This window comes from Penicillium griseofulvum, assembly GCF_001561935.1.
Source record: "Penicillium griseofulvum strain PG3 chromosome Unknown contig_77, whole genome shotgun sequence".
Classification (NCBI taxonomy): domain Eukaryota; kingdom Fungi; phylum Ascomycota; class Eurotiomycetes; order Eurotiales; family Aspergillaceae; genus Penicillium; species Penicillium griseofulvum.
Genome location: NW_024467426.1, coordinates 500313 through 513753, shown reverse-complemented (window position 1 = coordinate 513753; position 13441 = coordinate 500313). Strand labels below are relative to the sequence as shown.

The window sequence follows — 13441 nt, the reverse complement described above, 5'->3', positions numbered from 1 at the left end:
TATGGAGCCATCCTTCCCTATGTTTGTGCCACCAACTCATTCACCAGATCTGTGTATAAAATTGCTGATTATCTTATTTACCCTGATTAGCTAGAGATTTACTATCAAAAAAGCTATACAGTCGTTTCCCTAGTGTTCCTTTCGCCTTTTGTGGGATATACCGTATCCGCCATCTTGAGCAACTTCGTTCATCAGACTTTCGGCAGACGAGGAATCACGATTATTGCTCCAACTTGCCATGTGATTGCGTTTTCAGTCATATCTCTCCACCCGCCCTTTCCAGTACTGGTGGCTATGTATATACTGGTTGGCTTGGGGAGTGGATTCCACAATGCGGCATGGAATGTATGGATCGGGAATATGGCGAACTCGAATGAAGTGCTCGGTTTCTTCCATGGATTCTATGGCATCGGGGGGACAGTAAGCCCTTTTGTTGCCACAAGTCTGATTATCAAAGCCGGATGGGAATGGTATTCTTATTACTACCTGATGGTATTTTTGATCCTCTGTCTCACTCTGAAGCCACTGCTAATAATGAAATATAGACTGGAGCAGCTGTTATCGCACTACTATACTCCTCCAGCGCTTTCTGGAATGAAACTGGGAGCAAATATCAACAAGAGAACCCCGGTTTCCAAGGTGAGGGAGGGGTATTCTCTCAAACACGTCTTGCCCTCACCTACAAGGTCACCTGGATATGCGCTATCTTCCTATTTCTCTATGGCGGAATTGAGGTCGCAATCGGTGGCTGGATTGTCGTGTTTATGAAGGAAGTCCGACACGGCGACCCATTTGACTCCGGAATGGCCGAAACAGGCTACTGGCTCGGCATCACCGTGGGTCGATTCGTGCTAGGGTTTGTGTCACCACGAATCGGAGAGAAGTTGTCTATTGCTATATACCTCATGCTTGCGATTGCTTTTGAGCTCATCTTCTGGCTTGTGCCTGATTTTATCGTGTCTGCTGTAGCAGTTGCATTTGTTGGGTTTTTCATGGGCACTATCTTCCCCGGGGTTGTGATTGTGGCCACCAGATTGCTACCGAAGGATCTTCACGTTGCTGCTATTGGATTTGCGGCTGCTTTTTCTATGGGTGGTGGTGCTGTTTTCCCATTCATGATTGGCGCTATTGCTGAGGCCAAGGGGGTTGCAGTTTTGCAGCCGGTCCTACTCGCCATGCTGGCTGTATCGTTGGGCATCTGGGGAACGCTATTCCGAGTCCCTCGGCAAGGGGTATCATACCATGTTTGAGTTAGAGTGGTAGAGATTAAAATAACTGAATTACAATGACAGAGCCTTCATAAGCAAGGTATCCATGGATGATTTCATTACCTTTGAAAATAGGCAGGCAAGATGAAGCTATCCCGACCGTAGAATCTTTTTGAGTGATGGCAAAGGTCTCAACGCCAGATAAATGCTCGATTCTATACTTTTTGTGTGGTGGGAATAGCTTCAATTTGATGACTTGTGCTGTCGGGGGACTGTTCAACGCCAGGGATATGCTCAATTTGATGGTTTGTGTGGTGGGAATAGCTTCAATTATTTATTTGAAGCGGTGTCCAAAGCGGTCTAAGATCAGGCAAATTTCAGGCAAAAGAACATGCATCTCTGCCTGAGGAATCGGGCATCATAGTGGACCCGGTCCTTTACACTAGACCAAATCGAGAGTGACGGCTCCACTTGGATCTATAACCTTGAAAAAATACATCGACGGATATAAATAAGAACAATGAAAAGGAAAAAAAATGATCCGTTCCCCAACTACTTGTGGCGGGGGTCGAAACCCTGACCACTTTCATCATCACTGAGCTTCCCAATGCGGTATCACCCGGGTTCACTGTTTCACTCAGCAATCAGATGACCTTGTGTCTCTCACCCACTCAGCCATCCGGGGAGGATTCTGGCCCATTGTATTTAACTTGGTTCAAATAGACCATCCAGGATGATTGAAGCACATTATACATATATGATTCTCTCCAATACATAGCCTTGTACATACGACCATAGGGTGTGGAAAACAGGGCTTCCCGTCCGCTCAGCCGTACTTAAGCCACACGCCGGTGAGTTAGTAGTTGGGTGGGTGACCACCAGCGAATCCTCACTGTTGTATGTTTTTGTGTTTTTGTTCTTTTCATCTTGTTTTATTGCTCGATCTAGCTTACTCCTCCATAGCCCGACTTCCTAATTGGGCCTCCTACCTAGTCAGCACAAAGTAAACCTTTTCCACCTTTTTTTTTGCCTTTGACCTCAAGTGTTGACATCTAGACAAAATGATATCTGAGAAGACCACTGAAAAGACCACTGAAAAGACATCGCAGAGCCGCTTATACGGCCTAGTATTTTTGTTGAATATAATTGCCTTTTGGGGACTAGAATTTCTAAACTGCACTACTAGTAGTAACTGCCTAGGTTTATTAGAACTATATAATGCTCATTCGGCCTGCTCCTCTATACCATGGAACAATTTAAGCATGCCATGAGCAGCGTGCTTCCCGAGTGTATCGAATGTGCCCATTCCCATCAATTCGAGGACACTGATATCGAAGCCGAATGTCGTTTTCCACCACTGTTTCACCTCAATTGCCACGAGAGAGTCCATTCCAAGCTCAGGCAAAGAGCAAGATGTTACCAGGTCTTCTTCCGGCTTCAGCAAAAAGCTGAATACCTTTTTCCCAATTTCCACAGCGAGAATTTGAGAAGAATCAGGCTGGCTGAGGAGCGCGGCATCCCCCTTGGCCTGTGTTATGAAGGTCTCCAGACTACTGCCAGAAGCAGAGTCTAATATGGTACCGGCGGCTCCAGTGTTATGGAATACCGACATTCGGATGTCCTTCTTCCAAATCGAACGGTTTGTTTGATCGGCTAGAGGTGCATTGGGCTGAATTCCAACGCCGAAGTGGCTTCCTTCTGGCCTCGACTTACTTGGCATAGATCTCATTGCCGCCTCTACCGCGCTTAGAAGCTCAGCCTCCGATATCGTACCGCCTAGGGCAGCAGAAGTCTTGAACTTTTGTAAAGCTCCTTCCTGCTCGGTAACATAACCGACTCCCTCGACGATACCGAGATCAATAGCGCAACATGGCAGTCCCAAGCCTAACCTGTATTGTGAAAAGGCATCCAGGAACGTGTTGGCACCGGCATAGTTACTCTGACCGGGATGTCCAAAGACACCACACACTGAACTGAAAAGGACAAAGAAGTCAAGTTCCGCATTGGCAGATACCGAAGCATTATGAAGATTCAATGTTCCTTTGACCTTCGGATCGACAGCCGTATTCCATTCTTCCAGTGTCATGTTTGTGAAACTCCGATCACAGAGCACCATGGCCATCTGCAAGATACCCCGAAGCCGGCCTTGAGCCAATGCAATAGCGTTTTTCACATCCTCAAGGTTGGTAACAGTTCCCTGAACAAAGTCGGCGCGACATCCCATACTGGCAAGCTCTTGGGCAAAGTCTACGTGGGTTTCGCTTGAACCCGCAGACCGGGAGAGATATATGAGGTGACGAGCTCCATGTTGGACCATCCACGTAGATATCGCCTGACCCAGACCTCCGAGGCCACCTATAAGCAGGTACGCACTAGAACTGTCAAGTTGTATGGGCTTTTTCCGTTGCTGGATATTGTGTACCGTGGTGACCTGGCCTGAGGTAGCACGCATCGACACGACAATCTTTCCGATATGGGTGCCTTGTTGCATATAGTGGAAGGCATGGTGTATGTCATTAGAACTAAAGACTTTGATAGGTCGGATAGGAGAGATGTGACCATTCTTGAGTAAGGTCACAATTTCCTTCAGCAGCCTGTATCGTATGTCAGTTATTGAATCGCATTCAGTGGTGTGCCCTCCAGGATGTATGATACATACTTCTTTGCAAGGGCGGGCTTCCTAGAACAGATTTGATCCAAGTCAACACAGCAGTAGCTCCGGTTGTCTAAGAAAGGAGTCATGTCGAGTTTTCCAGAACCAGTTAAGTCTCTCTTGCCAATCTCGACCATCTTTCCAAATGGTGCAATGCACTTCCATGTAGCATGTAGTGCTTCACCAGACAAAGAGTTCAATGCTAGATCAACACCCTGTCCGTTTGTCTCCCGCATTATATCCTCGACGAACGAGGTATTACGGGAGTCAAATATCCTATTCCGAGGGAGACAAAACGTGTCCATGAGATACTTGACCTTGTCCTGGTTACCGACAGTTGCATAAATTTCGGCTCCAACCATTTTGGCAAGCTGAATGGTCGCAATACCAACTCCACCGCATGCACTGTGGATAAGGATGGACTGTAAGATATGTTAAAAGACGGCTCAAAATCTCAGAGGCTTGAGTGATAACAGACCTGTCCCTTTTTCAGATCTCCAATGTCAAAGATGGAGTATATTGATGTACTAAACACGCAAGGCATGCTAGCTGCGTCAGTGAAACTTAAGCCATCTGGGATCTTTTCGCACAGGTTCTCGGAAAGTACTAATTGCGTCCCGAATAAGCAGTTCCCGACGGCCATGACGCAGTCACCGACCTTTAGACCTCGAACTTCCGGACCGACGCGGCTAACTATGCCGGCGCCTTCGAGGCCAAATTCATTATCCTTGGCTTCGACAATGCCCATGGCACACAAATTATCCTGTATATTCGTATCAGTGTGTATCTTTCTGTCTGCCTGCTGCGATTCGACCTGCCTTAAAATTCAAACCGGTTGCGTAAGTGTCGATTTCCACATCATCTCCCTTTAGAGGCTTGAGATCCTCGTAAGACCAGTGTAGGGCAGCTAAGCTACCGGGCTTACTAGTTCGAAGAGCCATGCCACTATTTGAATCTGACATATGTTGCTCATTTTGCGTGGAAAAGGGATAATACCTCTCAACTTGGACCGTATTATCGACAATGGCGTATTCAAATTCAGGCTTGAGGGTCTGGTCCTCCTGGCGGACTTGGAACTTCTCGTATACGTCGATGAGCTTTTCCTGGGAGACATCAAGATTGTCAACCTCGCAAGTAGCAAAGTCGACATGTAATTCATTGCGAATCGTCCTCGCTATGCCCTGGATCTGGCCAAATCTTGGGTCCTGACATTTAGCTTGTGATAAACGAGTCACCCAGAGGATACCACGCTCCTTCAGGCTCTCCGCCAATTTCTTGAAAGATTCAAAGCGTTGGTTATCTATGCTGTCAAAGAACGGGTATTCATAATCGAGCAAGGCGATCACATCTTGTCCGTCGTCGGGGAGGGGCTCTTCATCAAAGCGAGAACGATAAACGGAGTACCCTCGGTTCTCCAGAGCTGCAAGCAGAGGACCGACAGATCTTGATTCAGAAAGGGTCAATAGTGTGACGCTTTTCTTGGGTGTGAGATCAATTTCCGGTCTAGCCGCGATCATGGCATTCAACTGATGTGGATAGTCAGAATCCAGAACAGCAGCTTCAGGAGTACGGAATCCAGCGTGCTTGAGTTCTTTCTCCCAGCGTTCAGTGCTTATGTACGGGTCGTCCGATCGACCATCAGCATCGCCGTACCACCATCCTACCAGAGTTCCAAATATATAGTTGATCCATTTGGATGTGGGTGTCAATTCATGGAGCAAGAACCAGCCGGTGGGGGAAAGAAGTTTGCGAACATTGCTCAAACTTTTTTTTAAGGATGCAGTGGCATGAATGACATTGGTCGCCAGAATAAGGTCGTATTTGCGACCATCGAAACCCTGCTCGGAGGGATCTTTGCTGATGTCGAGAGTAGCATATTCGACGTTCGGGTAATTGACAAACCGATCCCTTGCGGCAACAAAGAAGCCAGAGGAGATATCAGTGAAGGCATAGTTCTTGTATAAGGTCTTGTTCCCAGGTGTCAACAGCTTCAGGATATTAGCTGTAGATCCACCCGTTCCGGAACCTATTTCGAGGATATGGAGATCAGGCTTGCTGTGACTCAATTTCTTGATGAATTCGGAAATATCGCACTGATCCATAGCGTTGTAAATGTTGGCCAATACGTTGTCGGCTAGAAGGAGGCCTAGAGCCTCAGCTTCCCCAGTGAAAATCTGCCGGATGTTATTGAAAACCACCTCAATGCCAACAGCAGGATGGGCGCCATTGGTTTCCGACAACTGGTGAACAAGTTCCTTCACTCGCTGCTGAATGGCATTGTTGTCAAGAACTTGGAGACTCCGCAAATCCATAGACATAAGATAACGATCAATCCATGATCGATACTTGTGCATGTGCGTGATTGAAGTATCTAGCTCCGCAATGACACGCTGTGTATGAATCATACACAGATGAGATAGCTCTACCAAAGCAGGCATATAATCACTACGGCCAATCACTGGCTTGATAAGACTGTTGATATCTTGGAAATCAATATGGGGTGCCCATTCTGCACAAGCAGTCACATTTTCTTCTTTGTTAGAGTTCTGCCGATCGAGAACAGAGAGTTTGATTCCAAAACTGCGTAAAGCAACCTTGCCCCCTGCAGTAATACATTGGCTGCTACCAACGATAGAGCCGTTCGAGGTGTAAGATGCGGAAGCTTGGACATGGACATTCTCATAACAGCGGTAGATCGACATTTCTTGAATGTAGGTAGGAACCATCAGGTTGGTTATTTGTTCGGCATATCCCCTAGAAGCAGCTAGGAAGAGAAGCTGTAGGGAGGCATCGATGACTGTGGGGTGTAGGTGATAGTTTTTCCCATCAGTATCTTTTGCAATAAGCTCGGACGTTGCTTTCGGCATAACAGTGTCTGATTTGACATGGTCGAGGCGTTGAAACGATGGCCCAAAATTGAGACCAGACATGGCCATAGAATGATAGCATCGGCGTGTTTTAACCTTGCGCACAAGAGGACGTTCTGTGCTTACATGTTCAAGGCGTTCGCTATGTGATCTGACCTCGCCCGAGCAGTGCTTAGTCCAACTGGCTCCGTTGTAAGAAGTGATGGTATATTCCCACCACTCACTGTCAAGAGAATCAGTCAATCTATGGCGGTGTAGTGACGTTATGATCTCAACCGGGCCCTCGTTCAAGACAAGGGCAGTGTTGACAATCATATTGCGTAGTTTGAATGCCTCATTGACCCCGGTAAGCTGTCTCACAGCCTCGCCAATCATCGCAACATAGCCGGCGAAGGGGAAGACAATTTTATCGCCGACTTTGTGATCACGAATCCAAGGGGCATTGTTTAAGTGAAAGAGATTTCTGAAAACAGCGTGAGAGTCAGGGCTCTCTGGTACCCGGACGCCCAAAAGATCGTGATATCTGTGCTCGCGGTGTCTCCACTCCCTACTCAATCGAGACTCATACCAAAATCTTTTTGAGTGATCCCATGGGTACCTCGGAAGATCTGGGAGAGTGGAGCCCTCTCTAATGATCTTCTCTAATCTAGGAACAGCATTGAGAACATGCAGCTGCCCAATGGCGGTCAGAAAGGACTCTGTACTGTCCTGGTTCCGAACAAAGGCAGAGATGTAAGGAGAAGAAGTGGAAAGATGACTCTGAATCTGCCGCAAGGGACCTTCAAGAGCCGAGTGTGGTCCAATCTCAAGCAGCACTATATTCTCCGCAATCTGGTGCTCGAGTATAGACGAAACAGCCGAGCAGAAGAGCACTGGAAATTGCATGCCCATCTGCCAGTACTTGGGGCCAAATTTCTCGGCCTCAGTGAATAGTTTGTTCTCGACACTGCTGAAGAACAACTTATTTGGAGCCTTGGCGAGTACTTCATGTTCAATTAAAGCATAAAACTCATCGCTTATCTCAGCCATATGATGAGAGTGGTACGCCTTGTCAACTTTCAATATCCTAGCCAGGACATCAGGGTGAGCATTCTTAATCCTGGCAACGGCATTTGCAATAGCAGTTGTATCACCGGCGAGGGTAACACTTTTAGGTGAGTTTTCGCAAGCAACGACGACACCAGCCTCCATATATTTCTGGACATCCTCGGTGCTCATGCCAATGGCCGCCATAGAACCAGGTTTGGTTTGTGACTTGGTAGCTTGACCTCGATAAAATGAAATCATGATTGCCTCGTTGGCCGTGATAGCACCGGCAGCGTACGCAGCAGCTACTTCACCACTAGAGTGCCCCACAACAGCGGCAGGGTAAAGACCAACGGAAGCGAAAGTGTCGACCAGAGCCACTTGAATTGCCGTGCAGAGAGGCAGGGATAGCTCAGATAAGCCAAGTCTGCTAGTATCTGGGCCCTTTAACAGTTCTTCTTCAATGCTCCATTTTGGGGCATGCTTGAGGGCTTGCAAATGTGAGTCAAGATCTTCAATGCTCTTTTTAAATGCGGGATAGGCGGAGTTGTGGATCATTGAGCCCCCCATTTGTGGCCACTGGGCGCCCTGCCCAGTGAAAACCATGACGATATTTGGTGTCGTCCCAATTTTTGACGGCCCCGAAGTCGTGAGCTGGCCCGATGGACTTTTCATGGAAAATGCCCGGTGAGGGAGATGCTCCCTTCTATTACTTAGAGTGAACGCCAGATCGGCAACTCTGTTTGGATTCTTCTGGACATAGTCTGTGTAGTGGGAAATCATTTGTTTTAGTGACTCAACATTGTTTGCCGAATAAACAAGCAACTGCGGCAGAACAGTACACCGCGCGGCAACAGGGGAGATACCAAAGCTCCGAGCTGAATCGAGAATAACGTGAGCGTTACTACCTCCAATTCCGAAGGAATTCACACTGATTCGCTCGCTCCGAGCCTCGGGCCATGGCATCGGTTCTGTTGGGACCGAGAGTCCATATTCATCCCACCCAATGTTGGGGTTCCGCTCCTTGAGCTTGATGTTTGGAGGGATGATACGATTTTCTAGGGCCAGCACTGACTTGATCAGGGATGTGATCCCAGATGCTCCTTCGGAGTGACCAAGGTTAGGCTTGACAGACCCAATGAGGACGCCACCAGAAGGGCCAAAAACACGGCCCACTGCTCGCGTTTCGATGGGATCTCCGACTTGTGTGCCAGTGCCATGACACTCGACAAATGCGGTTTGGGAGTAATCTGCAATACCTGCCACCTCATACGCGCGCCGGATCATGGCTTCTTGCGAAATATCATTAGGAACATGGGTGCCGGTTCCAGCACCCCTTCCATCACTGTTAGTTGCTGTAGCACGGATAATTGCTCGAACAGGATTTCCATCCCGGACGGCATCAGCCAGAGGCTTGACGAAGATAGCAGAGATTGCCTCTGCTCGCGAGTAGCCATTGGCATCGGCAGAGAAACTCTTGCAAGATCCATCAGGTGAAATTACACCTTGCTCGGTCATGGTAGTTGTCATTTCTGGTGCCATTATCAAGTTGGCACCTCCAACAATGGCTCCCTCGCAGTCACCCCTGGAGACTGCCAGACATGCTTCGTGAAGTGCAACAAGGCTTGCAGAGCAAGCGGTACGCACGATCATGCTTTATTTTTTTGCAGTTAGCATTTGCAATCTATCGGAAATACTATGGGCCAACTCACCTCGGTCCTGTCAGGTCCATCTCATATGAGACTCGGTTAGGCAACATGAAGTCTCCGCATCCGCTCACTCGATGTTGGCCATACTGCTGAGTTTCTTTGGCACACATTTCAATCCAATCTTCACCAAAGCTCCCCATGTAGCAGCCAATTGGTCGTCCTTTCCAATTTGTTTCTCCAGCATCTTCCATGCACTCCCTGGCAACTTCTAGCATCTGCCGTTGCTGCGGGTCCATTCGCTCCACCTCCAATTTCCCCATTGTGAAGAAAGAAGTATCTAGCGAAGCAATATCAATGCTTTCGTCCAGGAAATAGCCGTATTCAGTATTGATACTACCCGGCTTTTGCGTTTCGGAGTAGTATGCGGAGGCATTATATCTGGACTTTGGTACACAGCCACGGGCATCTCCTTTGGCAATCAAGAAGTCCCACAGCTGCTGAGGTGTGTGCACGCCCCCAGGGAGACGTACAGACATCCCACATATGGCAATTGGCTCTGGAGAAACCAGCTTGGGTTCAATTGGATCGGGCATCATCGCGGCAATTGTGCTTGTTCTGTAGTATGATGCTTGCGTAATGAAAATGACTCTTTGAAATTAGAGAATGAGAAGATTGCTCACAGCATGCGACTATAAAAGCGGTTTCAAATTCGAATTAACGCTTACCCAATCTTGATATCTTGCTTGTGGATCTAATATCCTTCTTACTTGCTGCGTTGTTGTTGTACACCTCAATAGCCATTTAAAACCGGATGTAGACTATCAAGCTCGCAGTGTTACATTTGGTTAAAGCTAATTAGACTACCAGAACTGGTATGGCGCATAAATTCATAGATCTTCATTGTCCAGATGGTCTTATATACCCCCGGATCTTAAATCAAGCTTATACTGTTACACAGATGTACTGCACTCTTGCCTTTAGGTCTTGACAACGAACCCAATACGCCTGTTTTACCTTTAGTTCGAGTTGTGCGCTATATGAGACCCTGGGCCCTCGATTTTCTGGTCTCCTGACTTGATTCGGAATAATTCCTTCCGCCTGGTATATCATATATGTCATTTGTGAAGCATTGCCCGTATCGGTGTTCAGTCCTTGGGGAAACGATCTGCTCCCTCGAACTAATTTATATAAGGCTGACAAGGGATATAACGGAATGATATTTGAGAAGATTAGTGAAAAGACCACTGAAAAGACATCACAGGTTCGTGTTTGCGGCGCCTGCTGTACAACGTACTACAAACATAGCCCCTGCAGACTAAAGCAAACAAAAACTATGTGACCTGTGCAACATATGTCATAATGCAGGTTAGAACAGGCGTTATATTTCGCCAAGTTCAATGCTCCACTCCTTGCAGTAGGAGGTTCATCCCCGAGAGGAAAGCGGTTGCCATATGGGGCCAGATGCATCGGCTGGCTCATATGTTGCACTAATGTATATTATAAACCAGGATTGAGTCAATTTCAAATCCCGAAAAGCCATTGTGGACATGATTAAGTCAAATTGTGATTTTTATGAGGTTGATGAGGTTGATGACACTGGAGGTTCAATGCCGCGGTGGACTGCGGTGAGTCGCGTTGATTAGCGCGTCATGGAACATCCCGCCCTTGCGAACTCCTCAACCCCAACACTCCTTGACCTCCAAAATTCCGCTGAATGTGTCAGTCTTTTGCTCGGCTGCTGCAGGGTCTGTCTATCCATGTCCGTTCCTTGGAAGCTAGCCAGGGTCGACATACGTCATTGAGATTCCCTGAATTCGTTCCCGTGGCGAGAACCACATCGTTCGCCCCAGTCCACAATGCCCATTATGCGGCTCGCTATGGTCCACACTTGCCATTTAAAAGTGTTGCACATTCCCTGAACACATCGAGAGCTGCATCATCACGTACATATTCGCAGCATTTTGGCCCAGAATCAAGATATCTGGATCCAGAAGATATGGCCAGAGCAACTAAGATACCTAGGCCGGAGGTGAAACCAGCAGATATTCTCAATGGAGATATACCTTTGCCTGCTGGTCAGGCAGAGGCGGAATTGGACCCTGAATCAGACGAAGACATTCCCCTTGATGCGGAAGAGCTAAAAGAGGCACTCGGCCGGCCACCTCCGGTGAACAGCAGCTACCTCCCCCTTCCCTGGAAAGGCCGATTAGGATATGTGAGTTGCGCGCTGCGCCCAACATACGTCTTGCCGATGACCATCGAAATTGACTTGAACAGGCTTGTCTAAATACGTACCTTCGCTATTCGACGCCCTCCGTATTCTGTTCTCGAACCTGTCGAATCGCATCTATAATCGAAAATCGACACCCGCTCCAAGACCCCGAGCAGCCCGCACACACGGTCAAGAATCGTCCAGACCGCAACCAACCATCCGATGTTGCACGCGGGCAGGCCTTCGTCGAGGGGCTAGGCTTGGCGAATGTACGTGATTTGGTCAAAATCATTCGTTGGAACGATAAGTATGGCATCAAGTTCATGCGGCTCAGCAGTGAGATGTTCCCATTTGCCAGTCACAAGGAATATGGCTATAAGCTAGCGCCATTCGCCTCGGAGGCGTTGGCAGAGGTAGGACGTGTGGTTGCAGAACTCGGGCACCGGGTGTCGGTTCACCCTGGGCAATTCACTCAATTTGGATCCCCGAGGAAAGAAGTCGTTGAAAATTCTACCCGCGATCTCGAGTATCACTCGGAGATGCTCCAGCTACTCAAACTTCCCCCTCAACAGGACCGTGATGCGGTGATGATCCTGCACATGGGTGGGGTGTTTGGTGATAAGGCAGCCACACTAGACCGCTTCCGAGAGAACTACGCCATGTTGTCGCAGGACATCAAAAATCGGCTGGTCCTGGAGAATGACGATGTTAGCTGGTCTGTTCACGATCTACTTCCTATTTGCGAGGAGCTAAACATTCCTCTTGTCCTCGACTATCACCACCATAATATCATTTTTGATGCCAATGAGGTCCGCGAAGGCACCGAGGACATCATACCCCTCTACGACCGTATATCAGCAACATGGTCTCGGAAGAATATCACCCAGAAGATGCATTATTCCGAACAAACTGCATCCGCCATCACACCACGTCAAAGGCGCAAACACAGTGACCGCGTTACTACCTTACCCCCTTGTCCGCCCACCATGGACCTAATGATCGAGGCCAAGGACAAAGAACAAGCCGTATTTGAGTTGATGAGAAACTTCAAACTCCCCGGCTACAATCTTGTGAACGATATAATACCCTTCATGCGGCACGACGAAAACCAACCACACAAGCCACCCAAAAGGACAAAGAAGAATGGAGCCTTCGTGGACCTAGAAGGCTCAATGCCACCACCTCGCACCATCCCCGACGAAGAAGTCGGAATGGGTGGACCGGATGGCAGAGTCTACTGGCCCGAGGGCATGGAAGAATGGCTCCGACCGGCAAAGAGAATCGTGAAACCTAAAGCTACACCAAGCCCCAAGAAAGGCGCCTCAAAGAAGGGTAAAATTGAGTCTATCGCAGACAATGCTCCCTTAGATACACCCATCAAGATAGAAACGCCAGTAAAAAAGCCAGTCAGGCGGACGCGTCCATCAACCAAGGCTCGCAACAAGCGCAAGGCTTCAGATATTGAGTCTACCACAGAGTCTGAAGAGACTGAAGATATCTCAGTGGAAGCGGACAGTGCTCCGGCTTCAACGTCAATCTCTCGACGAAGTTCTCGTGCGAAGAAAGTGAATTACACCGAGGATAGCTCATAATTAGCGGGTAGTTATTGTATATTAGTGACAATATCTTAAGCAAGAGGCTTTCTACTTAATAATATATCTACAATCCTCCCAGTGATGCATTTGGATATCTACTTCGTGTTTCTACTAATATTGGTTTCACATGTTTCACATACGAATCATGAACATGCCCCCTATAACCAACATATTATATAGATATAAGTCAATAGAGTAACATTTCGGTCATTTCACCTGATAAGTTAATCG

At 47.8% G+C, this 13441-nt stretch overlaps 3 protein-coding genes across 3 annotated transcripts; 2 read left to right on the top strand and 1 right to left on the bottom strand.

Moving 5' to 3' along the window:
• Positions 1–294: 294 nt before the first annotated feature.
• On the top strand, positions 295–1250 carry PGRI_081040 (MFS transporter; the record flags this gene model as incomplete). The annotated part of the gene is made up of 2 exons (XM_040795818.1): positions 295–492; positions 546–1250. The coding sequence occupies 2 exons, from the start codon at positions 295–297 to the stop codon at positions 1248–1250; spliced, it is 903 nt and encodes a 300-aa protein (XP_040651383.1).
• A 1180-nt stretch (positions 1251–2430) lies between these two features.
• Positions 2431–9999, bottom strand: PGRI_081030 (reducing polyketide synthase sphB; the record flags this gene model as incomplete). The annotated part of the gene is made up of 5 exons (XM_040795817.1): positions 2431–3802; positions 3868–4283; positions 4340–4679; positions 4858–9408; positions 9467–9999. 5 exons carry the CDS (start codon positions 9997–9999, stop codon positions 2431–2433), a joined length of 7212 nt encoding a protein of 2403 aa, XP_040651382.1.
• A 1400-nt stretch (positions 10000–11399) lies between these two features.
• On the top strand, positions 11400–13207 carry PGRI_081020 (UV-endonuclease UVE-1; the record flags this gene model as incomplete). The annotated part of the gene is made up of 2 exons (XM_040795816.1): positions 11400–11618; positions 11681–13207. The coding sequence occupies 2 exons, from the start codon at positions 11400–11402 to the stop codon at positions 13205–13207; spliced, it is 1746 nt and encodes a 581-aa protein (XP_040651381.1).
• Between the last annotated feature and the right edge of the window lie 234 nt (positions 13208–13441).